Here is a 24,992-nt window from a genome sequence, read left to right on the forward strand (position 1 = left end):
TTCACTGTGTGTTTATGGGTCCTGAGAGACACCACCGCTCTCGCACTGCTGTTCTGTAAAGGGAATGGGTGTAGAGAAACAAAGTCTGACCCTGCAGGACAACTCGACTTTAGAGCTTCACATGCTGTTCATGAGACGTGTGGATATGAAGACACTGATCTGAGACACGCTTGGACTAGCACACAGGCCGGAGACATGAACAAATTTTCTTCAGTGCAGGCAGAAGAGCCACAGAACAGGACCAAAGTTAGAGAGTCCTTCAAGTTCGTGTCGGAGGTGAAGAGGGATGTGTGGAGGGACGGTGGAGAGGGGCGATCAGAGCCCTCCTGCTGTCTCGGTGTCAGCAAGATCTCCTACACTGTCAGGTAAATGCTGCAGACACAGACAGAGTGTATGGGAGGATGACAGATAGGTGCAAAAACTGTGAGAATCAGCATGATGACTTCGTACAGATATAACTATATTACTGTGTAAACACGAAGACAGGGTTGGGTTGAATTATCCATAATTTTATGTGATCTAATTCCACTTAAACTTGAAACTTTTTGTGTTGGAAAATAGAAAAAACAGTGAGTGATGAATGTCGATACTTAAATATTTTCAAATCAAATGATGATCATTATCAGTGTGGATTTTTTTTCTTTTCAGTTATTGATATTATAAATGTCCCTGTGTGTGTGTTCCAGTGAGCGTGTGGGTCCATGGTGGGACTTGCCCTCCTACAGGAAGCGGTGGACTCGACAGATCCTCAATGATGTCTCCTTCCACGTAGACAGCGGGCAGATCATGGGCATACTGGGCAATTCAGGTTCGGACTTAGCTCAGTCCATAAAGCATTTAAATAATTCTAATATTAGGAACATATAGAAAGTTCAGTTTTATTGGAACTCAGAATAAAGACAATGTGACAGAACCTTTGATTCAGGTTGAAGGTTCATTTAACTAAGTGAAAATGCTCATATGTTGTTCAGGGGCCAGTATAACCACTGGGGGAAACTATAATTAACTATTATTAGTAATAATAATAATAATAAAAAGTAAAAAAAACAATAACTAATAATGAGGCAACAAACTTTATTCATGAGAATAAAACAGATCTACAAAAGAAAGGATTCATCTGGATTCATATGTGCTGTTGACAAAGCTAAAATCTAGACTCTAAAATCTTCTTAAATATGTTTTGTTGTTGTTATTTTTTATTGTGTGTGTGCACTTTGCATTGTAAAGGCTCAGGAAAAACCACATTGCTGGATGCCATCTCAGGGAGGATTGGAAACAGTGGAACACTGTTGGGTGAGGTCTTCATTAACGGCAGGAAAATGAAGAGAGAAGAGTATCAGGACTGCTTCTCCTACGTACTGCAGGTAACACAGGAACAGCCAAACAGCACAAACACAGACAACCACTTACTTGTGATTTAAATACACTGTCTATATGTTTCAGACTGGGCCTTTAGCTCACAAAATTCTAAAACTTAAACATACAATAAAAATTCTGTACATTTTGTAAGGATGTGACTTGGCCCGAGGAGATGTGACTTGCCTCTTTCAAACTGCAAAACCATAAATACCACACGGCAAACTCAATGAACACACACCATTTTGTAAAAACTCCTGAAAAGGTTGCCCTGGCCTTTGGATGAAATTAACTAAAGACCCCTGCTAGCCTCCTCATACACTTAATCTCTCAATGAGAGGTGCTCAAGTGTATCCAAAGCCTGAATTAAAAACACTGGCTTAAAAGTGGCCTTGCTTCCTTTCAAATCATCTCTCTCTTCTCGCTGATAGCAGCCCCCTCTGCTCTCGAAGCCTCGTCATTAACTTCCCCTGCTAAGCTGTAGATGAGGAGGTGATATGAGCTCCCGATATTAAAGTCATTCAGATGAGAGACTAGGGAGAAGTGGGATTGGGATTTGCTATATTTGCTACGTGTTAATTGAAGCAGGCAGCAGGTTCAGCAGGTCCAAGCAATGAATGTATGTGTGTGTGTGTGTGTGTGTGTGTGTGTGTGTGTGTGTGTGTGTACGAATGTTATGTTACAGCTAGTTTGCAAGAAAACATTATACATGAATATGCAAATATACAGCACACTGCTGTGTGTTTCCTGTATGGATGTATGTGTGTAGTATGGATGTTTACACCTAATTTCATACCAGTTATACCATTAAAGTTCAAGATATTCTACAGTTTGACAAGAGAAAGATTGATCATAAATGTGTGTTGCTGTCACCTCAGTTGTACGGCTGTAAGTAAATAAAATGAGGAAGATTCTACTACAAGGTCTACAAAATCAGTTTTACCATATCTCAACTATGAAAAGATCTATGAAATATTTATCGGTGTCATTAGAACTTACTTGTTTCTTCTTCTTGTCTCTTTCCTTTCCAGAGTGACAACTTGTTGAGTTATCTGACAGTGGAGGAGACGCTGACCTACACAGCTCAGCTGGCCCTGCGGAGACACTCGGCTGAAGCTATCAAGAAGAAGGTAAATTTTACGAGCCTCCTCTGCTCCGGCCACGCGAACGCGGCATTTATCTTCGCTGGAGAAAATACAAACAGGAAACAACTGGAGAGCCAGAGGCAATTCTTCACATTACAAGCTTTAAGTGCTAATAAGATGTTGATTACATTTTTTTCCTTTAATAAGACACCATCTCCAGAATAATGTGATATCCTGCTGTGTATTTGGCTATCTAAGTCACAGTTAGTTCAAAGAAAGTTACATCCAGTGTCAGAATAAATGAATATATGTAAAATAAGGATGAAACGAGTTGGATATTTATAGCTTATAGATATTGGATATTTATAACTTATCCTATTTACTTTGTTTCTTTATTTCTTCTCCTAATAAAGTGCACTTACTAGAACTAGTTAGGACACTGTCTTCAGTAGGCCCTTGTCACCTGACCCGTGACCTCTGGCTCCTGTGCAGGTTTCGGCGGCGATGGCCGAGCTGAGTCTGACTCACGTGGCCCACACTGTTATTGGAGGTCGTGTTTTCCCGGGGATCTCTGGGGGCGAGAGGAGGAGGGTCTCCATAGCCAGCCAGCTCCTTCAAGATCCAAGTGAGTGTCCCTCCACAATTATGGGAGTTTTATTTGTGTATCACGACAGACGTCACACTTCAACAAGGTGCAACTGCTGTAAATTTAAATGCTGACAATAAGGTGAATTGAGGTAAAAGCAGTTAACTCTGAAATTCTGAAGGCTTTACAGAACTGAAACGAGGAGTTGTGGAGTAGATAAACCACAACATTAGAGGAGATTTTTTAAGCTCTGAGACACATGGGACAAAGATTGTACAAAATGGGCTGTGGCACAACATCAGAAGTATGTTTTGCACACTTTTGTTTAGCGAATCACTGCATATAAAACATTAAATTTAATACATACTGTATACTGTTGGAAGCAACAGGACTGGAGGCAGGACTGTGCCATCCTGAGAGGAGAATAAAGTTCTCCATAAGACCTGTCTCTCCCCAAATAAGTCCACTCTGAAAAACAAAGGCATTCATGTAAGAGAGGAAGGGATGTGAGGGAAGAACAGAGAAAGGGACAGAGTGATGGAGAGGAAGAGTAATGAAAGTCTGGGTTATCACACCGCGAAGGGAATGAGCAGAGACCCTCCTCTGTGTGTGTGTGCCTGTGCTCATCTCAGGTGTAGTTTATCAGGTCCACAGTCCTCCAGGGAAGGTGGAGGGTCTCAGTCCTCATTCAGGATTAGAATGGCCACGGACACACTCACACACACACACACACACATACATACAGTCACGCACAAAGTAATGAGGAGTTCCCATTCACTGCCTCTCCAATCAACCAGGAAATGAATTAATCTTGCAATTAAAGCATCTGCTAATTCCACTCTGCTTTCATAAAGCAAAGAGGCAATCTTTTAATTGTCCTAATTAGAGTAATTAACTTAAAAAAAAGAGACTTAACTTATCTTCACAAGTTAAGTTAGCCCCCGTGAGGGTCCTGCATGTGTCACTTAATAAAAAGTACATTTAAAAGTTTCCAACTTAAAAGAAGAAAAAGTTCTCATCCTGCCTTTCTGGTTCTCAGTTGTTCATTGTGTTACAAGCCTGCATGAGGGTGGTGATGTCATTGCAGAGGTGATCCTATTGGACGAGCCGACCACCGGTCTGGACAGCATGACCGCCAATCAGATCGTGGTGCTGTTGTCAGAGCTGGCCAGGAGGAACCGTATCGTCATAGTAACCATCCACCAACCACGCTCCGAGCTCTTCAGGGTGAGTGACGAGATAAAATGAGGAAAGAAGAAAGACTGAAACTTCCTTTAAAAGATCAACTGACAATTTTTCAAGTTTATCTTAAAAAAATACACACATGCCCACACGTACATGGTAACAGTTTGTGGTTGCTGTAATTGCCCATTCTGTCCATACGGGCTCTGAGGAGATCACTTTTTAATGCATTTTTAATTGAAGTGATGGGGGACAGAATCCCAAGTCCTCCTCCTGACAAAAAGTTCAGCTGAAATTGAAGTCTAGATTAGTCAAATCAATCGGGTATCTTCCCAAGTTACAATGTTCTAAGTACGCGATTTCCATTGTTTTATTTTGTACCAAAAATAGTACCAACAGTTTGTGTGTTCACATTCAGTTGACATTTATTGATGAGATTAAACTGTTTGATGGTGCGTGTCCCAGGTGTTCAGCAGAATAGCCATAATGAGTCGTGGAGAGCTGGTGTTTTGTGGGCAGCCAGAAGAGATGGTGGAGTTCTTCAGCCAATGTGGATATGAGTGTCCAGAGTACTGCAACCCCTTTGACATTTATGGTACTGTATGTTTACATTATAGCCATGCAGCTAGTGTGTCAGCTAGACGTGTGTGTCGCATGAACATTAAATTACTCTCCTGCGATGTCGAACAGTTGACTTCACCTCTGTGGACACACGCAACAGTGAGAGGGAGGCAGCCACCTTCAATCGAATGCATGAGATCACTTCATCCTACCAGAGGTCTGCCATCTACCAGAGCATGCTGGGAAAAATGGAGCAGAGCCTACAGCGGGCAGACAAACCAGCCATTCCCTTTAAGAGCAAAGAGTCACCCAGCGGTGCAGCCAAACTTGAGGTTCTGCTCAGGTCAGTGCCCCTTGTGTGTGTAGACATCATCTGTAAATGCGAAGTGACTATTGCCCACCACAGAAATAATTTCGTTTAGGTTCTTGAATCAATGGCTGCATCAGTTTGAATTTAAGTATATATAACTCTTGGTTCTTTTTTGTTTCTCTTATGTGTACAGTTCTCCTGCCTGGCCGCTGTGTATTGCTGTATGAATATGTACCAGAGGATATGTATTCCTTTGAGTTTACATATATTTCTGTGTGTATTTTGTGAGTAGGCGGACAGTAAGAAACCTGTCCAGAGACAGGATGGGCGTCCTGATGCGACTGTCCCAGAACCTAATCTACGGTCTCTTTGTGGCCTTCTTCGTCATGCATTTAGACAACGATGTCAGCAAGGGTGCAGTGCAGGACCGCATCGGCATCATCTATCAGAGCATTGGTGCTTCACCCTATACTGGCATGCTGAATGCTGTGGCTCTCTGTGAGTTCATCCAACACATGCATCTGTACATAGATGGGAAAAATACATTTTACACATTCTTGAAGTTACACATTTATTGCAGTGCACTGCTAATATTTAAGTATATATAAATCAATATAAATCAAGATACTGTATAGCAAGTTACTATTTCAGCAGTTACATAATGTCTGGGTGACATGATAATCCATCTAACAACGTGTTTCTATTAACATCACCCATTAAATATGTACATGAGTAGTAATACATAAATGAGTACGATAATTGATCTGATAATTTTCTGGATATTCTGAAGTGTCTGTGGTCTTTCATGCGATCTATTCTTCTTGCTAAGCAGCATGTTTCACGTGTCTTTATCTTTGCTGTGTAAGCTCACTTATCAGGTGAAAGTGCTCTGCTGTCTGCAGTATTTTTTTGTTCCCTTCAGCAAAAATGTGTTGAGTGTAGGTTGGATTTTGTTGGTGGTGAACGTGCCCTCATGCACTTCCAAAGTAAAGGATTAAGGGACGAGTTGTCAGTCATAGTACAGTGTCAGTGCGACAGATTAGAACTGCAGCTGGTCAGAATGTGGCTAAATGTGAGTATGACCTCAGCGCTACAAATGTATAACTTTTCGTCATTTGACGTGAGTTAACACAGTTGTTAGAGAGGTACTATATTTGACTGACCTTGACTCCATCCAGCGCTAAATGAACCCAAGTGCCTTTTTACCTAGAGACCTACAGTAACTGTACTATCTATCTTACCTGCGCATGCATGTCTTTGTGTCTTTCTGTGTTAAACAAGTTCACGTTTAGTATTTATAGCAGCTGCCGTGACTTAGAGTAACCTCAAATACAAACTGTCACACGTGTACTTTACAGAAATAGAAAGAAAACGCTAAACAGAACTGAACCTAAGGTGTTCTTTTGAACTCAGTACTACTCTAAAGTTTAGTTTAGTTTAGTTTAGTTTAGGGTGTGAGCTTTATGTGATTCTTCAAATAATTTAGAATTCCATCAAATTTAATTCTGATCTGACATTTTGAAATGTTTTGGCAATAAGCCCTAATAAGCAATAATCTATCTTAACATTAATTTTATGCGTAAGGTTTATGTTAAAACATGATAAAGACAATAACCTGTGAAGGATATTTGTTGTGTGGGGTCATTATCTCCTCCTGGGTTATCAGTTAAATCTTTAGGGCTTTGGCTGTCACAGATACTGAGGATAAGATCTGTGATAAAACACTGGGCAGAGCAGAAGTCAAACTGGAGTTAAAAGGTAATTAAAAGCACCCAGACAGCCAGACGTTATGACTGGGGATTTCATACTGACCTTGAATCTCATAGATAAAGAGCGATAGGATACAAGCTTACTGGATTGTTTGGATAACTTTGCAGGAAGCCTGCCTATCTGGACCATGGACTGACAGCAAAAATCAAGTTCTTTGATGTCTTTGGTCAAAATGGGAGAAATTTTAACGATGGAACAGAGCAACATGTATTCATTTTGATGATGTGCCTCTGGTCAGAATAAGATTTCACAAAATGATCGTCTGTTGAAGTCAAGGCTAAGCTTAACAAAAGTAGTCCACTCTGAATATTGACATATACTTTCCTCTAGTTTTATCATGCTAATCTACCATTTACATTGTATATAACAGGGTGATTTTAGCTCATTTAAGAGCCTCCATCACATTATCTGCTCTCTCCCCTCTGTCTCACTCTTTGTTTTTTAACAGTTCCGGCACTACGAGCCATCAGCGATCAGGAGAGTCAGGATGGTCTTTACAGTAAATGGCAAATGTTCTTGGCCTACATCTTCCACATTCTGCCCTTCAGCATCATCAGCGTTTTCATCTTCACCTCATTCCTTTACTGGTGGGTAGTAAGTGTGCATGTGTTTGCCACATGGATCACTGTATATGTTGTAATATGTCTTTTCATGTGGGGCCAAACTCACCCACCCACCAGGATTTAATGGATCTCATATTCTGTATCTGCAAATTCAACTTGACCTCAGCCTGTCTTAGCACAAACTCTTCTTTTGTCCCTGCCTGCTGTCCTCTCAGGACGGTGGGGATGCACCCTGACAGCTTGCGCTTCCTGTGTTTCACTGCAGTCGTCCTGGTGCCACATATTATCGGTGAGCTGGTGCAATTGAGGGAAAAACAGTCATCTTCTATTTTCAAAGCAAATGATAATCTGTATTATACAAAGTAAATAATAGGAACATGGATAGTCTGCTGATTTAAATCTTCTAAACCTTTAAATCTCCAAACTTTTTTCAATGCTGTTGATTGCTTTTATTTGTATCTAATGATTAGTTTGTTCCCTCAGGTGAGCTGCTGACTGTGGTACTGTTGGGCGTGGTCCAGGACCCTAACATGGTCAACACCGGAGTGGCTCTGCTTAATATTGCAGGGATCTTGGTGGGATCTGGTTTCCTAAGGTGAGACTGAGGGTGTTGCAATACACCTGTTCTGATGATAATCATGACATTAAAAAATAATACTGATATTGGGATATAAATACACATATGATAATATTTGGTTATCATTCGATTGCCTCTTCACTCTTCATTAAGTCTAATTGTTCTTCTTTTATGCTTTTATACAGTTATGATTACAGCATTATAGTTTTTTCAAATTTTCTATAGATATTGTAAGAATATCATGACATTTTCAATATAAAGTAAAATTTACATCAAGCCCATTGTGATTTGACCCTTTGACGAGATTTTTTCATGTTTTAATTGTAGCTGTGCAGAGGTATTCTACCATTAACACACCTTCTTCTCCTCTTCTTCTCAACAGAAGCACCCAGCAGATGCCAGAGGTCTTCAAGTGGCTCAGCTACCTGACCTTTCAGAAGTACAGCTGTGAGCTGCTCATAGTCACTGAGTTCCAAGGACTCAACTTCACATGCAGTAAGTTGTTTTTACCATGAGATCATCCTGTGTCCACCCACCCCGAGAGCGAAAAGTGACTCATAAGTATAACAATTTCACTCTTAACAAGGTGTATTTAAAGACTCTGTATCCTCATATGATTAGTCCTTTTAAAAAAAGGGGAATGTCTTACTTTCTACTTGTTAGAGCACTTTGATTAAGTACTTGGCCTTCCCTACGGAGAACATCTGGAATATGCTTTGCTCCAGTAGGAAAATCTACTCCTGTATCACATCAGTAAATGTAATTCACGGCTGATTCACTCTCCCTTTTAATCTCTTCATCTACTGTAGTGCTGTGTGTGATGAAAGATTAAAGATTATTAGCAATCATCGCTGGTACAACGATGGATGAGTTCAGAGTTCAAGGACACTTGGCAGCACAGGACAGACTGCAGAACACACTGGAGCTGTGACAGTTGTTAACTCTTTCCCTCTGGTGTGTGTTCTTGCAGATGTTTCCAAACCTTTGCCAGGAGCCTGTGTGATCACTCAAGGCAATCAGATCATTGATGAGGGCTATCCTGGCGCTCTGTCCCGATACACACTTGACTTTGTTCTCCTCTACTCCTTCCTCCCTGCTCTCCTGCTGCTTGGCATGATCAGCTTCAAGATCAGAGACAAAGTTGTACTTCACTAAAACCACACATTTGCGGGAGAATCTTTTGTTCAAAACGGGAATCTGAACTGATTCTGAAGATCTGAGTTTGAGCTTATTCAGAGAAGATCAGCAAAGTACCACAAACCAACATGCTGCTTTAACAATGATGGGCACAAACAGCGACGGCACAGATTCAAATAGAAGTTTTGTATAAATTGTATAAATTAATGATGGGCTGCTGTGTATTATTAATAGAATTAATGCTAAATTTACATCTATGTATTCCAAGTATTATTTTTTAGTTTAAATAGTGTGACTGTAATGTGTCATGAATAGGAAGTGATGCCTATTGCAATAATGTAGAATTGTTTATTTTTTAGAACACATCTCATCATTAGTGCATAAACGTTTTGATATGTTAAAATAGTTTTTAAAAAATCTCATACAAGTTTCTTCAAGTTTACAAGGTTATACAAGTTATATGAAGTACCAAGAAGTGAAAATACAATATGACACAAAAGGAAATAAATATTGCAAAATATGTTCTGTGTTTGCATTAATGTGTGATGTTTGTGTGTGACCATAAAGCTGATTTTCCCTCATGTCTCAAGCTCCAGTCCTTTCCATGATTTTGCTGCATTCCTCTTATACTGATCCAACTCCTGAAAAACAAACCGGGAGAAGAAAAAAACATGACTTTTTCTTATGAAGTTAATGAAGAACAACGCAATAGAGCAGGCTGTTGCACAGACATAAAGTCATAATGGTTTAGTTCTCCTCCACTGACAAGCAAATGTACTTAGAGGGCACAGAAAACATTATGTCTTAACACCAGAAAAGTGTGAAACATTTAGATCAACACCGCAAGAGTTCAAGGCCTCTGAGCATCAAATATAATTCAGGCTTTATAATAAGCTGGGTAACCTGGGCCAGTTTGTTTTTACTTCCAGTTGCTCTGTAGAAAAGTAGGTCTGCAGGCCAATGGAGAACTCTGATTCTACAGAAACATTAAGAATCTCCTCATTTACTGTAATGTAATGTAAATTGCTGTTACCTCGTGGTTAAAATTTTTAAGGGTGTATATTCATGCATTTTCTTTTTATTAGATTTTAGTTAGATTTGATTTTCATGTTTTTATTTATTACTTTTTTTAAACAAATCAACAACTGAAACAGGAACCAACAATAAAAATGACATTAACCAAAAAGGATTGGGATAAAATAAAATTCTACAGCTTTATTTGTCAGAGCTCCTTCCTGGTGTCACTAATTTGTGTCCTATATTGTGTCCCTTTTTCTCCACTTTTGATCCAGTTGTGCTCTTTGTAGTCTCAATTAGTTTGTTTCTCTCTATACTTAGAGAAGAACCTTTAACCCATTTCTCCTATTGGTTACCCAGACCAGTTCAGTTTTGTGCCATCCAATGGCAGAGCAAGATGAGCAACATCAGGTGAGATTCAGTCAGTGATAACAACACGGCAACTCCAACAGTTTACTATAGTTCAAGTGCCAGAGTGGCACCAGAACAGGTCAACGGGGAAACTCCTAATCTCTAAATTTATAACCTCAGGATATATTACAGCCTGTTAATTAGAAACACTACTACATAGAGGTTACTGTAGGACAAAAGGTTACTCTGGTACACCCTTGTTTAAGACAAATGTGAAGCAGGGTGCATAAAACTTTAAGTCTTTGTCTCTCTGGTAAAATGTGAATTCTTATTTAATTCAGTTTAGCCTGGGCAGCAGAAGGAACTGATCCTATTAATGCTGTTACATGATCTCATTAAACCAAAGTAAGTTACACATAGCGTATATGAAATAAAATGTTCTAAATGACCATTATTAATATCCTTGTGCACTCTTAACTCTAAAACAAAGAGAGAGCAGTGGTGACAAACTATGAAAGAAATTACTGTATCAAAGAGGAAAAGCTACTTCTTACTGTAGGTTTTATGGCTGAAATGACACCCTCTTTGGGCTATCATTAAATCTAATCATAATCCACTAGCAGTGTTCATTTCCCTTTCAATGTTCTTATAATCTGTTATCGTAATTTATACGTGTACCTCGACACGAGGAAGTCAAAGGTCAGGGTCGACTCAAGTGATGAATATGCTGTCAATTCCTGAATTATGACACTACAGTGGCACAGTTTGCCCAGAGGTGAATGACTTACTTTGCCAAAGTTTTCAAAGCTGAGCAGCAGCAGAACAATATAACGGAAGTGTGTGACAGGTGAAGGCATCTTACCTGGTCTTTCTGGGCTCTCATGGCATCAATCTGAGGCTCGCTGTACTGCGGGTCTTTGGCTGGATCCTTTAGTTCCTTTTGCTCACTGGTATTCTGCAAAGACAAATTCAGTTAGATGGAAAGAAAGAAAGAAATTGAAAGAAAAAATGGACTGTTTACAGAGGAATACCGCGTGTTGCATTAACACACACAGTCAGTGTGTGTGAATATGATTGACCAGTGTGAGGGTGTTCATTTCTAAAACAACAGGGGCAGCGACTGACCCACCTCCTGAGGGAAGACACGCTCGTAGACTTTCTTCCAGAGGTCCTTTGGGTTTTTGGCATGCAGAGAAGTAATGTCCACATCAGTTGTAGGAGGGGATCCTAAAGCATTATGAAAATTATTTAAAAGACAATATCGCACAAGGCAGACGATGGCTCTAAATCAGCTGTTTACCACACAACACAGCAGGAGCATTTTTTTATTGCCATTTAAATGCATGACTGCTTTTGGCCACAGAGTGGTGCTGTGCTCACCTATTTGACTGAAGGAGTCAGAGCCGGCTGGAATGATGAGAGGTTTTGTGGAGTCACAGGACACAGTTTTCCTGATCATAATATTATAGAAACATTTTTTTAAAATCATTAACACAGTGAAATATAAAATAATTCATTTTTGTTTAAAATACTTAAAGAGGTGTGAAATGCATTTTGTAAATGTGAATAAATGTGAAATGCTACTGGGAAAGTATTTTTGTGTTTAACTAGCATGGAGAAAATAAGTTCGGTGTCAGTGTTGAGTTATCATCCTCACCCTCTGTCAAGACCGAAAGCCAGGTGAGAGAAGAAGCTCTTGGTTTTTGACATGAGGTTCTCTGACTTGAAGCTAGTGAACTGATACAAAAATGTAAGTACAGAAATAAAAATGAAGTGGAACATTTGATATTCAATGGTGGGTTAAATATACAGAGAACGCAAAAGCTTAAAAATGTACAAATTGGAGTGTGTTGTAATCAAAAGTTATGTTAATTGTAAATATTCTGCATGTATAGTAAAAAGACACTTACAATAAGAGAGGCTGCGTAGTAGTGGGCAAGAAAACGAAGTGTTTTACCAACCACTTTCCTCTTGTCAGAGTCAAATTCCTGAAACACAGATGAAAAAAAAATCTTTCTCTGCAAATGTCACACAACATACGTTAAACACAATCTAAGTACAACACACCAAACTTCCATGCTTAAACCTTCTATGTGGTACAAATATCAAGCATTTGAAATATCATAAACCATAGGCTATTCAGCTACCATGAGACCAACTCCATAAGTCATGTTGAGGTTGTACTTTACCTGAAAGAGGTCATATTTACTGCCAATGATGAGCAGAGGGACAGGAAAGGGACTGATCAGTTCTCTGTCCTGTTGACAGAGACACAGTTAACTCAGGATACGTGTACCGTTTTAGGTGTACCCTAAACAAAACTAATAACCTTTCACCTACAACAAGTCTTACGCATTTTATTTCGACTCTGTACACACTGAGAGGTACCATGTTGGTTTAGTTTGGTGACATTGGTCTTTTCACATTTTAATTTGTGACATATAAGCATTCACTAGGAGCCTGAAACATTGGAAATCCTTAAGCTGTTCGTACATTTCAAAAGTTCTTTAAATATCATACTATATGTTGCCCTGGACTGAATTAAAGATTATGTTATACTTAGTGTAATGAGCTGAGGTCTTACGGGATAGTCTTTAGGTAAGACGCGTGCTACTGAGGGGACAGGCATCTGGTGTTTGGCTCCAGGTTTGGCCTTCTGTGCTTGTTGTGCCTTGGAAGACACTTTCTCCAACTGTGCTCGTGCTGCCTGCAGCAGCTTCTCCATGGTTCCCCACAGGGCACCGGGTTTAGAAAGGTCCAGAATGAGGATGACAGAGAGAGACCTGGGAAAAGGCATGATGGAATAAGTACTCTGAGGGGATGCATAAAAGAGCACTGAGGCTCGGACAAAGAAAACACCCAAAGAAAACATGCATTTCAAAGCATACATAATTCATTATTCAGAACATGTAACATACTACACCTTACTCTAAACATATCACCACTGTGAGAAAAAAGTAAATTGAAACAACAAGACCTCGGAGGAGAAAGTGGCCTACCTGATGCTGACAGGAGTGATGGGAATCTGGACCAGGTCTGACAAAGAGGTTCCTCCTCCCAGCTCCCATAGATGGGCTATGTCTTTGGGCTGAAAAAGGAAACCGCTGGGCTATCAGTTTTATCACATCAGTACAACATTCACTACAAAGAAACAAAGTATTTACCAGAGTAGAATAAAATCAATGGGTTTGAGTAAATAGCATGTCATGTCACATAAGCACACCAAGGATCACAGTGATCTTAGTGCATTGTAGTAAATGTGCTTGAGGGCTAGGATGTGTGGTGAATGAATTTACAGTCTTTTGCAGTTCTTTGCAAGAATTAACTTTTAACTTTTCACAAAGTTCCTTCTTATCAGTTTTGGGAGCATGTTTAAGTGTACAAGTCATCTGGGATTAAAGGCTTCCATACTGTGTTGTGTCCTCGGGCCCGTCTGCCAAAGGTGTACTCCAGTGCTAGAGTCGGCTTGGCCGGTTCATCCCTGGTGGATAAAACAAAAAATGAATTATTGATGTGCAATAAAAAAAAATCTAAGAAAAAAACTGTTTTTGTTTGTTTGTGAACGGAGCTGGCGAGTTGTCATTTTCTGTCATGTCATAAGCTCAGTCTTCTGCAGAAGACTGTGAGATGCAGCTGAAAACTTTGAGAGCTATTAAGTAGAACTTTGAGCTTAGATTATAAAACGTGCATTGTAGCAAAAGGACAAAACTGAATCTGCATGTGAAAAGAATTATTACATTATAGAATAATAAGAAGGCAAAGAACAGGTCTGGTTTTAGGCTAGATTTGTTAATTTTGAGCTGTTTACCTAGGCCACACACATAGCCTACTCACCTGTCAAGGCATCTGAGCAGAATGGACGTTTTACCCTGAGAAAAAACAAACGTAATCTTACTAGCCATAGCTTATGCAGCTCATGACAGGGCAAGTAATAAATGCACCTTCTGTGGCTTGGCACGACGGGAAACATACCCCTGCCTTGCTCCCCATCAGAAACACGGTCCTCTCACTGACCGTCTCTCCTCCGTCCTCCTCCCCACCTTCAGTCTCCCGACTGTGGATCTCCGCCGCAGAAAGCTCCCATAGCGTGTCTGAGCTGACAAATACGAAACAAAAGCGACACGTTGTTCGAAAAAACATGTTAATATTTCTACATCAATGTTAAAGAAATGTGAAAATCACAATACAAAGTGACACTCACCTTAGTTTTGGCATTAAATTTGATATTTCACAAAGCTGACAACCTAGCTAAATGGCTAAATCCGTTACAAACGTTGCCAGAGTAACGGCGCACTTTGATGACGAAATCATTTTACGTTCTTAACGGGCATTGTGGGAAATGTAGTACCTTAGTAGAAACAAGCTTTGTGCTGATCAGGATAAAGTAAGACCTTTTTTGCACCGCATACTTCTATACCTACGTGGAAAGTTAAACTGGCATATTTATTTTTTGACGTAATTTACAGTGGTTAATTGGTGTGTTAACTATAAATACCAATTGTATGCACTACAATTGCAATATATATATATATATACATACATAAAAGACATAGCTACTGCAACAATGCATTTTCAGAGGCTTTTAATTTGGAATTTTGATGGTCTTTTTAAATCCATCAATTACTTGTAGTGCTTTGAACAATAAATTAAACCGTAGACATACTCCTCTTTAATCAGAACAGAACGAAACTTCTTTTTCAGTAGTGGTGAAGTAACATTTTCTAGTTTATTAAATCAGAAGCTACTGAAAAGCAAGCAGAAAACTTTCAAATCAAATGAAAACACATTTCAAATACATTCCATAAAACGCTGTACATGAAATTATGGCATTCAGTTCACAGCACAGATTTCAACACAGGTGAGACAAAAACAGGCAATTTTTCATGTGGTACTCATCTTTACAATGTTCTTCATTCAGGAGACCCTCACCTTGAAACTTGAAATGTTGTTAGTTTTTGGTTGATGACTTTAAAATGTGTATAGGTGGTAATGGAGGGTAGTGAGTCTGTTGTTTTATGAAAAAAAATGTCCTCAGATCTGTCATGATTTTTTCCTGGGTTGGTCACAGTAGGGCACATTTTCTAGCATCAGGCTTTCTCTGGGTCGGAGCACTGTGTGTGGAAGAAAGAGAGAGAACATAAAAAATACACATCATTGAAAACATCAAAGTTAGAAAACAGAGAGAGGATGTACACACATTTCACTTGCTAGCATGGAGAAAAACAACTTACAGAGCCTGTTTTCTCCTGCATGTTCCATTTGTAGCACAGTCTCTCGAAGAACAACTTCTACATCTGAGCCCATTTTGATCATCTGTAAAAGCAGAAGGGAAAGATGGATGGATGGATGGATTATGGGACAAACAGCTTCTGGACACAAACATGTAAAATGACCTTAAAATTAATTAATAATTAGATACTTAATATAAAAGGATTAGGATAAAAAAAATACTTTTAGCAAAATAGTGTTTATTTCTAACTGATGAAGTAGAGCCAAATAAAATGTATAATCTATATAGTTAAATAACTTCACTTTCTTTTGCACTTTCACAGTACCTTCACAATATTTTCTTCTGACCTTTCATTTTTGTTTTTCCGGAACTCCTCGTTGATCTTTAACCTTGCGGCTTTGTGGGGAAAAAATATTTATGCATTCAGTTATCTTTGGTTTGGTAAGGCTTGGTTGGTAAACATCATCCATCCAAACATATAGCCACAGACAATCTTTTATTGGGAATGAAACCAATGAAGTATAAAACTCACCCGAAAGTGCTTTTTCATCATCTTTAAACACAGCCATCCTTGTTCTGTGCAGCGTTTTAAACACGCTTAGGACCTGCAATTAAACAGACACTCAGCTTTTAGCAATCAGTACATTTACAGCTGTCAGCTGGCTGCAGTTGTGGACACCTCAATTTCTCGCCATTTCACCTATCTACTTCTTAAAACATGCAAATGTTTTATTTTCAAAATGAAACCGGCTAAAGGGAGAAAAAAATAAAAAGTTTTTTTAACAATGTCATTTCATAAACAACGATATTTCTATCCCTCACCTTCAAACGAGTGCTCATCGTGACTTCTACAGCTAACTTCCGGCATTGGCGGAAGTAACAAGGACCAATCAGTGCAGACTTTAAAATGACGCGTTTACGTGACCAATGAGTGTCCACGGTGGTTTATCGAACCAAAAGCGGCCCTGGCAAGCGGTTCGTCTGCGCCAACATGGCTGATGAAACGGCAAAGGCGCAGGTTGCTCAGCCTGGCGGAGATACGATTTTTGGAAAAATCGTGCGCAAAGAGATACCGGCCAATTTAATCTATGAAGATGACCAGGTATGCACTAAACACGTTCACGTATAAACACATTTGGGTGCACTAAGACGCACTGCTGCTTGGCAGCGTTTCGCAGAGTCTTGCATGTGACGTTAGCTCATTTTAACTCCGCCTTAGCTTCGCCGAAACTGTTAATTTACTGTAATTCTGTGAATATTGACTTGTGTGCTGTTTTTAAGCAGAATAAAGACATATCCACACACGGTGCGCTGCGGTGATACAACACAGCTTGCTTTCAGACCACAGAATTTGTGCTTTTAAACAAAAGAATCGGTAAAAGCGTTTTTAACGGAATTTGACAGGTTTGCATTCACGGTTTAGTTTAAGTTTTGCATGTTACAAAACGCTGCTCATGTTACATTTGCTGCTACTTGACTTCTGCAGACACTTGGCTTGCCACCAAGGTTTGACAGAGTCCTTTTGGGCAAGACTGTCTGCTACTGTCTGCAAGGCCTTTTAATATATAACGGTAGCCTGTGATAGTTAAGGATTGTGTGCATGTATGTGTTATTGTTGTTGCGGTTTTGATAATGAGATCAACACTGGTTAAGTATAGCGCATGAGAGGGACAAAACCATCAAAATGCGCAGCTGCCTGTGTTACAAGCCTGCACAGACAGAAGCCAACTCCCGGTGAGAAACACTTCCTGTCAAACAGGCTTCACTGCTTGTACACTGACAGAGATTTGTGGTGATGATTAGGATATAATGTAACACCACACTAACTGTGCAAGAGCGAATTTTAGCAGCAGTTAATATTTATTACCTGGTCATGATGTGTAGTAGTTACTGTATTTCCACTTAGTAAATCCTACTCATCCTGCCCATCATGCTTTAAGAGTAGCTCCACATATGTACAATAACTGAGGTGGACGTCACATTAGCATAAAACATCACTAAATGCAGCAGCAAACAATACAGGCAGCATCATATCTCATGGATGTTTCTTATTATCTAAACCAATACCACAGCTGTCTGCCCAGGCTAAACTCTTCTTCTGAATTTGTTCTTCTGTATTCCAGTGTGTTGCCTTCCCTGATATTTCTCCTCAAGCTCCCACTCACATCCTTGTCGTCCCAAAAAAGCCAATTGTTCAGCTGTCAAAAGCGGAGGATAGTGATGCTGCAGTAAGTATTTCTAGCTTTTATACCGGACTGTGTATTCCCATTTTTAGTGATTTGTCCAACAGTTTTGTCATTGACCACTAGATGGAACCCTTGACAGCCAATTGTGTGCTCCTCTGGCCAGTTTTTCTCTCTCTCTGCACTGTGTTGTAATCCAGGGGTTTTCTGCTTATGCATACATGTGTGTATTTTTACCTTATTGTCATGCACTCATTTTGTCTCATGTCTCAGTTATTGGGCCACTTGATGATGGTTGCAAAGAAGTGTGCTCAAGAGGCGGGCCTTTCTAAAGGCTACAGGCTGGTCGTCAACGATGGACCAGACGGAGGCCAGTCCGTCTATCACATCCACATCCACGTCCTGGGCGGACGCCAGCTGGGGTGGCCCCCTGGTTAACCTCTGTCCTCCAGCACAGACTGTCTCACCATCGTCGTTCACATCTCTTGTCTGACAACCAGTGCTGTCATGTGAAATAAGTGTCAAACAAAACCTGGAAATTGATTCATGATAATAAGATGACATCAATAAAGCTTCATAACAACAGTGAGCGTAGTTTGTCTTTATCTGAAATTCCTCATTCCTTTGTTTTAGCACTGATGGGATTTCAAGCACCGCTGCATTGCAGTACCGAAATCTAATCACTGCAGTTGAAACTGAGAATTCAGTTATCCACAGCTAAGAAACCTGCCAGAACTGTTGGAACACCATCCAGTTTTGGAATAAATTTATCTTCCTTATCAGTCAGTAATGCCCTGATGATTGAAAACAGAGAAACAAGTGAATGGCTCTCTTTTATTAAGAGTAAGAAACAATGCAGGTAGTTGAACAAATATAAAATGCATGAAACATCCAAAAAATATTAAACAAAAAAAAATAAATAAAATGTTTTTTTTTCCTTTACAAAAATGACAACAAAAATGACAAAAAACAGATCAGATGACGTAGAATTTAAACATAAACATGTACCTAGCATTCACAGTCCGCTAATTTCAATTTTTTTTTTTTTGATAAAAATGGTGGAGGGGGGGGGGGGGCAGAAATAGAGGCTTTGTTTGTACAGACAGAATAGTTCCAGAGAGGCAAGGCAGTCTGATATCAGGCAAAGTGATATCATGCTTTGTCAAGCCTTTTGACATTTGATGCAGCTTTTCGCTGCTTGTTCACTACTTCTGTGAGAAAAAAAACACCACAATCTGATGTGCAAAATGAGTTTGTTTTTTCTTTTTTTCTTCAGACGACTACTACATTTTTAATCAATGCCTTTCTATTGTCAAAATGGGCACTTTGAGGCATTGAAAAAACACTGTACAGTACATTATAGACAGAAGGAAAGGAACATGTATTCTGGTACCTAAATTCACTATCGCAATCTATGTACTAATTTACTGCTTTAAGGTCATCTTACTCTAGAAACACAAGACTATAGGCTGAAGAGAGATTCAGAGAATGGTTAGTCCCCATAAAGTAACGAGAAAAGCAGCAAAGTCAATGAGAAAGAGGTCAACTATACTGTCTCTGGATCGGGTCCAATGGAACGTCCCCCATTGGTGCAACGCTCCTCCTGTATGTACACTGATAAGAAGCCATATTACTAGCAAAATTCATAAAACAAATGTGGAGCTTATTTTTAAACATATGTTCATTTCTTCTCACTGTTTTTCCTCAAAGAAAGTTTTTGATGTCCACGTCGTGGGTGTACAATGAGCTCAAACTGGTTAGTGACCGATTAAGAAAACAAAACTTGTTGTGAGGTGACGCAAAGCACTTAAAAGCGCTACAAAATCAGAGACATATCCAAACATTACAAAATATTTTGTTTAAATTGGCTTTTTCTTTGCTTATCTCTGCTAAGTTTAAAAATAGGTCACATCACCCGTGACTGGAAAAAAAAAAGCCAATTGGAAATGATAGGACACTTGAGTGGATCTACTGAAATAAGCTAAGAGCATTGATTCTCTCAGGCCATGTTGCATAAGCCAAAAAAGATATTTCAGCAATGATTAAAATAGTGTTTCATTATAATAAATAGGCTGTTTTAATCTTTGATTTTTTTGGCAGAAAAATGGTCTGGACATTCAGAGAAGGTGAGAAATATGAAACCAACTGCCATATTTTAAATACAGATTCTCAGGCTTTGCACAACAGATGAATTTCAAGATGGCTCAACTGTTTGAAAATGACAAGATCAATAAATGTGTTAACTTTGGTAAGTAATTATTTTGAATGAAAATGATCAATGGTTTCCCGAAGACTGTTGCCATTATGTAAAACTGCCATTCAGTATTAGTAATGAGATCAACACGGACACCAACTTGAAAAGCTCTCAGCTGTCCTGTACATGCTACTGAAGAGACAAAGTTTGCGTAACACTTTTCTTTCCATTTACTGGGAGAGGAAGGAAGGGAAGCAAAGAGAAAAGAAAAAATAATGGGTGAGGGAGAAACAGGTGAGGCACTACAAATCCTTTTCAACAGATTCAGTCTGAGAGATGCATCCATGGACGGTTAGAGTTATGAAGAATCTAAAACATCTGCTTGGTTTGTGAACAGTTTCAGGCATGAAGCATGTCGGTATGACTGTCTGGTTTGTCAAGGTGGTTACTTAAGGCTGCTGAAATATTCTTTATACTGAACAAGAGCTAATAAATCATTGCAGTGTGTTGTATTTCATCATAGTGTAAATAGAACATATTTTGCAGGTGTTAATTTACAATGCATTCTGTTGGTCTGGTACTATATTAAAAGTCTTCAAAGCTGATTATTACTTGTGGAGGGAGACGGGCTGCTACTATTGAGGATGTGTTTTAAGGCATGTCCTTTGCGTAGGGTCCAGACACGTGGAGAAGGCGAGAGGAGAGTGGAGACTGTACAACCACAGGTAACTGTCCACTGAGAGAGCCGCCAGGTAGCCTTCAGTCAGGTCGGCCAGTAGGCAAGAACAGTTTAAAGGTGGAAAGCTCCTAATGCGACTCCATCCAAATACTTCATGGGTTAATTTCAGTTCTGAAGGCATATCCATGATGCATCAGAAGCTTCTGGCCAGGCTGATTTTAGCTAAATTGTGTTCATATTATCCCCATAATCCTCCAACTGGCAACAGATCTGTGAGAAAAACTGCTTAAATGTTTCTACACATGCTTCATTGTTGTGAACATGGATCACCAGATACCTGCACTCCAATCCAGTTCATATTTATTCACATAACATTGATTTCTGTTCACTTCTGTGCGATGGCCTCCTCTCCGCTTGGCCGCATGCGGTTGAAGGGCAACCCTCCGACTCCTGTTAACCCCAGAGCGAGGCTGGGGTCTCGTGCAGCCTCCTGCGTGCTGGGAAAGGAAGCCTGAACCCTGGCTGTTGATCCTGCAGGCCCAGGGAGGCTCTCTGGCATCGGTTCTTTGGCGGGGGGCACAGACCCAGGGCTGGTGGCACAGGGGGATGTTGTTTTGGCAGTTTGGGGTTTGGCAGGTGTGGTGGGGCTGGTCAGGCCGAGGCTGGCCAGGGCATCCAGAGTCCCATCTGGGTCTACCATCACGTTAATCACTGAGACAGAAACAGGGAGAGAATCATTGTTTGGAAGATGGTTTAGATGTTGATCTGTTTTAAAGGCCTCCTTGGCTCAGTATCTTGTTTTCATTATGGATCAGCTTGTTAAAATGTGTTACCAAGGTAAGCAAGAGTATGTGCCTTTACCTTGAAGCTGCTTCTCAACTCTCTTGAGTTCGAGCAGAATTGAGGAGATCTCCTGAACAGATAGAAAAAAAAACAACAAAACTGTTAGTTGTCCCAATAACTCTATGCTTTCTTTGTCATCAAAGAGAGACGGGTTTCTGTACCTTGTTGGAAGTCTTCAGGAGTGGTATGTCACTCTCTGATCGCAGTTTACTCTCAATTTCATCCCAGTTCCTGTCCTTATCCTTAAACAATATCCTGCAGAAAAATAAAATACAAAAAGACACATGTTCATTCACAGTGACTGTGGCTATACAAACCAACACAACTGCACAATAAGGGATACACTTTAAATACTGCTGTTACATACTTAAAGAAGGTTGTAATGTAAGTATAGTAGCAGTATATTGACCTGATTTTTCCTGCAGTTTTGTCCACAGAGTGTCTGATCTTGGTGGACAGCTGAGAAACTGAATTGAGCAGCAGACTGTCCAACACAGCCTGAATGCACAGGCAGAAAAAAGAAAAAGAAGTTTGATATATGATGTCCAGAGGATCACTGCCTCCATGTTAGTATATTTTTCAGCTTATGCTTTGACGTTCTGTTGCTCCTCACCTCATCTCGGTTCCAGGTGCGTCTCCTCAGAGCTCGGGGTTCCAGACTGTCGGGGGCACGGGGGCGGAGCTCCACTGGCTTGCCGTTGACCTCTGGTGCCTTATTGGTTGAAATCACCGGCGGGATTTTCCTGAAGTTGAGGCTCTCATCAAACACCCGATCCACCAACTGGACAAAGACAAAGAAAAATACAGAATGGAGAGAAGAGGGAAAAAAACCTCAAAAACCATGAAAAACTCCAGGTTTAATAGAGTTAAGTAAAGCTTTGTGAGAAATGATGGAATTAGGAACTCTGTCAGAAAGCTAAGCAGCTCTAAAGCTTTAACTGTCCAGCCAGTTAGATTTTAATGCCACAGCAGTAAAATAACTAAATCCTCTCATGACACAAATAAGAAATAGAAAAATAAAGGAATGAAACTGGAGAAGATGCGTTATGTGTATTAAATGAATACCTCTCAAAGCAGATGAAAGCTACAAAGCAACAGAGAGGCAGCCATTTTTATCCAAGCAACACAGGAGGGATGGCAAAGGCACAATGGAAGCACACGCAGTAAAGGCAGTGATAGAAGAAGAAAAACGGGCACCTTTCTCATGCTCTCCTGTATATCCGTCTGCGTGGGACGTGCAGGGCCTACCTCTTCCCGGGTGTCGATGGCCGATCCCGGGGTGGTGGCGGCGGTGCTGACAGTAGTGCTGGGTGCCGTGCCAGATGAGCTGACCGAGTCAATTTCGCCGGCCACATCGTGGATCTCACGGGCCAAGATGGCCAAGTCCTTAGCCAGGTCCTGGCTGATCCTGCGCACACATGGGAATAACCTGTTAACCATCAGACAGATGAAGGAGTTCTTTAGGACTCAGGATAGACAACAACACATGCAACCTGCATACACAATAACCTGTAATCACATACACATCCAGATCACAGTTAAGCCATGAAGGACAGCTCTCGCAACGTCCTCAAAACATTACATAGATTCATGAAAGATTCAAGTATTGTATAAACTAATAGATGAGTCTTATACAGATCTGTACCTCGCTATCTCCTCGCTGTGTGCCGTCCAGTCCCTGATGTATTCCTCTTGCTCTTTCATGCGGTGTTTGACTCCAACTCCACCTGGACCCGTCACCATGCCGGAGCCTGGGCTCGCGGTGGTGCTGAGTCTCGAACTGCGGTGTGGAACAAGGTGGTGAGGCCGCACGTGGGAGCGTCCTCCATGCTTCGGAGAGTTCCGGCTGGAGCCGAACTCTTCCTCTGAGGTGGAGCCGTATTCCGGGGGCAGACGTCTCCACCTGCTGCTACTGGACACTGTGAAGGCAAAGGAACGATTGTTTAGCCAGTGTTACTGTACTTCATTCCTTTACAACATTTGTTATTCGTGAAGTTAATAAATGAGCTTGTGAACATGAGAGGCTTTGTTACTGAGGCAGCCCCCAGTCAATCCTGCTTTGATCTGACAAAATTCAAATATTGTGCACGTAAAAAACTACTCCTCCAAGAATACAGATTTACAGGCAGTAAATCTGTATTCTTGGAGGAGTAGTTTTTTGATTATGAACTAAGACAAATGTTGATATTTTTTATTTTACAAGGAAGAAAAACTGACTTTATGTTTCAGTAACATGTTATTCTCTGTAATGTACTGCATATCATTCTTAAACTAAAATTAAAACTGGTGGCTGTGAGTGCGGAGGACTGGTGAAGCATCTTCAGTCAGTTATTGTTATTAGACACGTCCAGGAATGTTTTAGCGATAATTAAACCACACAGAAAACAGCAGAAACAGCGGCAAAAGAAACTCTACTGGAGTTTATCTAAAAGCAAACCCCACTCAGCACAGCCAACAAAAGCATCCAACAAGGTACATGAAACCTTGATAGAGGCAGGGCTATGCTAAGCTGCTTCACAACAGTCACACAACAGCTGTATTAATGTAGCTGCCCCATGATGAGACAACACCATGCTCTATCAGTCCCTCAAGCGTAAAATGACAGAGTGGAAGTGTCATGCATAATAACCTCCACAAGGTGGAGCACTGTTACAAAACCTTTGCTTGTGGGATTTGAAGTTTGAGCTCCAATGCTGTAAAGTCTTTCGACAGATGTAAGAGTGAGAGTAGAGCATTTGCGTCTTCATCACAGAATTACATGATGGATGTAAGAGCGGAACAACGAGGTTAACAACATATGGGCAACATATGCGAGAGCTGGGTCATCACTTTAACTCTTCTTGTGATGTGCTAATACGATATATACATTTGTATTATATACGATATAATACAAACTAAACTTTTAGATTTAAATCGGGCATTCCAAACAAAGTTAGAATTTCATTCCTAAATTTCTTATCTATAAAATGTGTTCCTTAATTGTCAATTTAATTGACATGTTGGTGATGGTTTTTATTGCTGTGACCCAGGTCTGAAACACAAATACACACACACGCACTGTCTAAGGCTCTACACTTCTGGTACAGTACCCATTAGCTCTTCGTCCACATCACCGCCTTCAGGTTCAGGCTGGGGGCTCTCTGGACGATGACACAAGTTTGTAACAACACAGTGGAAGTGTTTACAGACAAATGTTTACACACAGACACACAATGGGGTATGCAGTGGTACAGACTTTTTGGACTTGATAATCATACCACACAGTTTTTTTTTGTTGCAAAGAACCACATTATCAGAACTAACGGAACAGAATCTCTTCTCATTCTTCCTACAACATATGAGAAACTGTAAACCAGAGTTCAGGCTCA

At 40.3% G+C, this 24,992-nt stretch overlaps 5 protein-coding genes across 13 annotated transcripts in view; 2 read left to right on the plus strand and 3 right to left on the minus strand.

Moving 5' to 3' along the window:
- Positions 1–193: 193 nt before the first annotated feature.
- Positions 194–9,708, plus strand: abcg5 (ATP-binding cassette, sub-family G (WHITE), member 5). The gene is made up of 14 exons (XM_046402798.1): positions 194–365; positions 687–808; positions 1,228–1,364; positions 2,388–2,486; positions 2,934–3,066; positions 4,115–4,254; positions 4,675–4,804; positions 4,900–5,113; positions 5,373–5,578; positions 7,299–7,437; positions 7,629–7,702; positions 7,897–8,008; positions 8,373–8,485; positions 8,961–9,708. The coding sequence occupies exons 1-14, from the start codon at positions 196–198 to the stop codon at positions 9,143–9,145; spliced, it is 1,974 nt and encodes a 657-aa protein (XP_046258754.1). The 5' UTR covers positions 194–195; the 3' UTR covers positions 9,146–9,708.
- Positions 9,242–14,837, minus strand: dync2li1 (dynein, cytoplasmic 2, light intermediate chain 1). Of its 2 annotated transcripts, none has more exons than XM_046402801.1 (13): positions 14,697–14,837; positions 14,510–14,591; positions 14,330–14,364; positions 13,907–13,976; positions 13,495–13,583; positions 13,080–13,278; positions 12,685–12,753; positions 12,406–12,483; positions 12,153–12,232; positions 11,876–11,946; positions 11,625–11,722; positions 11,358–11,450; positions 9,242–9,768 (listed from the first exon to the last, which is right to left on the minus strand). In XM_046402801.1, the coding sequence occupies exons 1-13, from the start codon at positions 14,708–14,710 to the stop codon at positions 9,706–9,708; spliced, it is 1,041 nt and encodes a 346-aa protein (XP_046258757.1). In that variant the 5' UTR covers positions 14,711–14,837; the 3' UTR covers positions 9,242–9,705. The 2 variants fall into 2 exon arrangements, with proteins under 2 accessions (XP_046258757.1, XP_046258756.1); XM_046402800.1 differs by having other exon boundaries at positions 14,468–14,591.
- A 359-nt stretch (positions 14,838–15,196) lies between these two features.
- On the minus strand, positions 15,197–16,699 carry lyrm7 (LYR motif containing 7). Its single transcript, XM_046402803.1, has 5 exons — positions 16,548–16,699; positions 16,258–16,330; positions 16,051–16,121; positions 15,727–15,808; positions 15,197–15,606 (listed from the first exon to the last, which is right to left on the minus strand). Exons 1-5 carry the CDS (start codon positions 16,563–16,565, stop codon positions 15,536–15,538), a joined length of 315 nt encoding a protein of 104 aa, XP_046258759.1. The 5' UTR covers positions 16,566–16,699; the 3' UTR covers positions 15,197–15,535.
- hint1 (histidine triad nucleotide binding protein 1) lies at positions 16,666–18,493 on the plus strand. The gene is made up of 3 exons (XM_046402802.1): positions 16,666–16,827; positions 17,849–17,953; positions 18,182–18,493. Exons 1-3 carry the CDS (start codon positions 16,717–16,719, stop codon positions 18,344–18,346), a joined length of 381 nt encoding a protein of 126 aa, XP_046258758.1. The 5' UTR covers positions 16,666–16,716; the 3' UTR covers positions 18,347–18,493.
- Positions 18,494–21,124: 2,631 nt separating this feature from the next.
- cep170aa (centrosomal protein 170Aa) overlaps positions 21,125–24,992 on the minus strand; it is a 37,844-nt gene continuing 33,976 nt past the window's right edge. For 4 of the 8 annotated variants that reach the window (XM_046402791.1, XM_046402789.1, XM_046402792.1 and 1 more), the window contains 8 exons: positions 24,714–24,764; positions 23,270–23,543; positions 22,822–23,053; positions 22,238–22,405; positions 22,034–22,122; positions 21,786–21,879; positions 21,643–21,694; positions 21,125–21,492 (listed from right to left, as the gene is read on the minus strand). In XM_046402791.1, coding sequence (XP_046258747.1) covers positions 21,167–21,492; positions 21,643–21,694; positions 21,786–21,879; positions 22,034–22,122; positions 22,238–22,405; positions 22,822–23,053; positions 23,270–23,543; positions 24,714–24,764 — 1,286 coding nt within the window. In that variant the 3' untranslated portion in view covers positions 21,125–21,166. The remainder of the gene's footprint in view (positions 21,493–21,642; positions 21,695–21,785; positions 21,880–22,033; positions 22,123–22,237; positions 22,406–22,821; positions 23,054–23,269; positions 23,544–24,713; positions 24,765–24,992) is intronic. The other 4 variants (XM_046402793.1, XM_046402795.1, XM_046402794.1 and 1 more) reach the window with 4 other exon arrangements.

This window comes from Scatophagus argus, chromosome 10 (assembly GCF_020382885.2).
Source record: "Scatophagus argus isolate fScaArg1 chromosome 10, fScaArg1.pri, whole genome shotgun sequence".
Lineage (NCBI taxonomy): Eukaryota > Metazoa > Chordata > Actinopteri > Scatophagidae > Scatophagus > Scatophagus argus.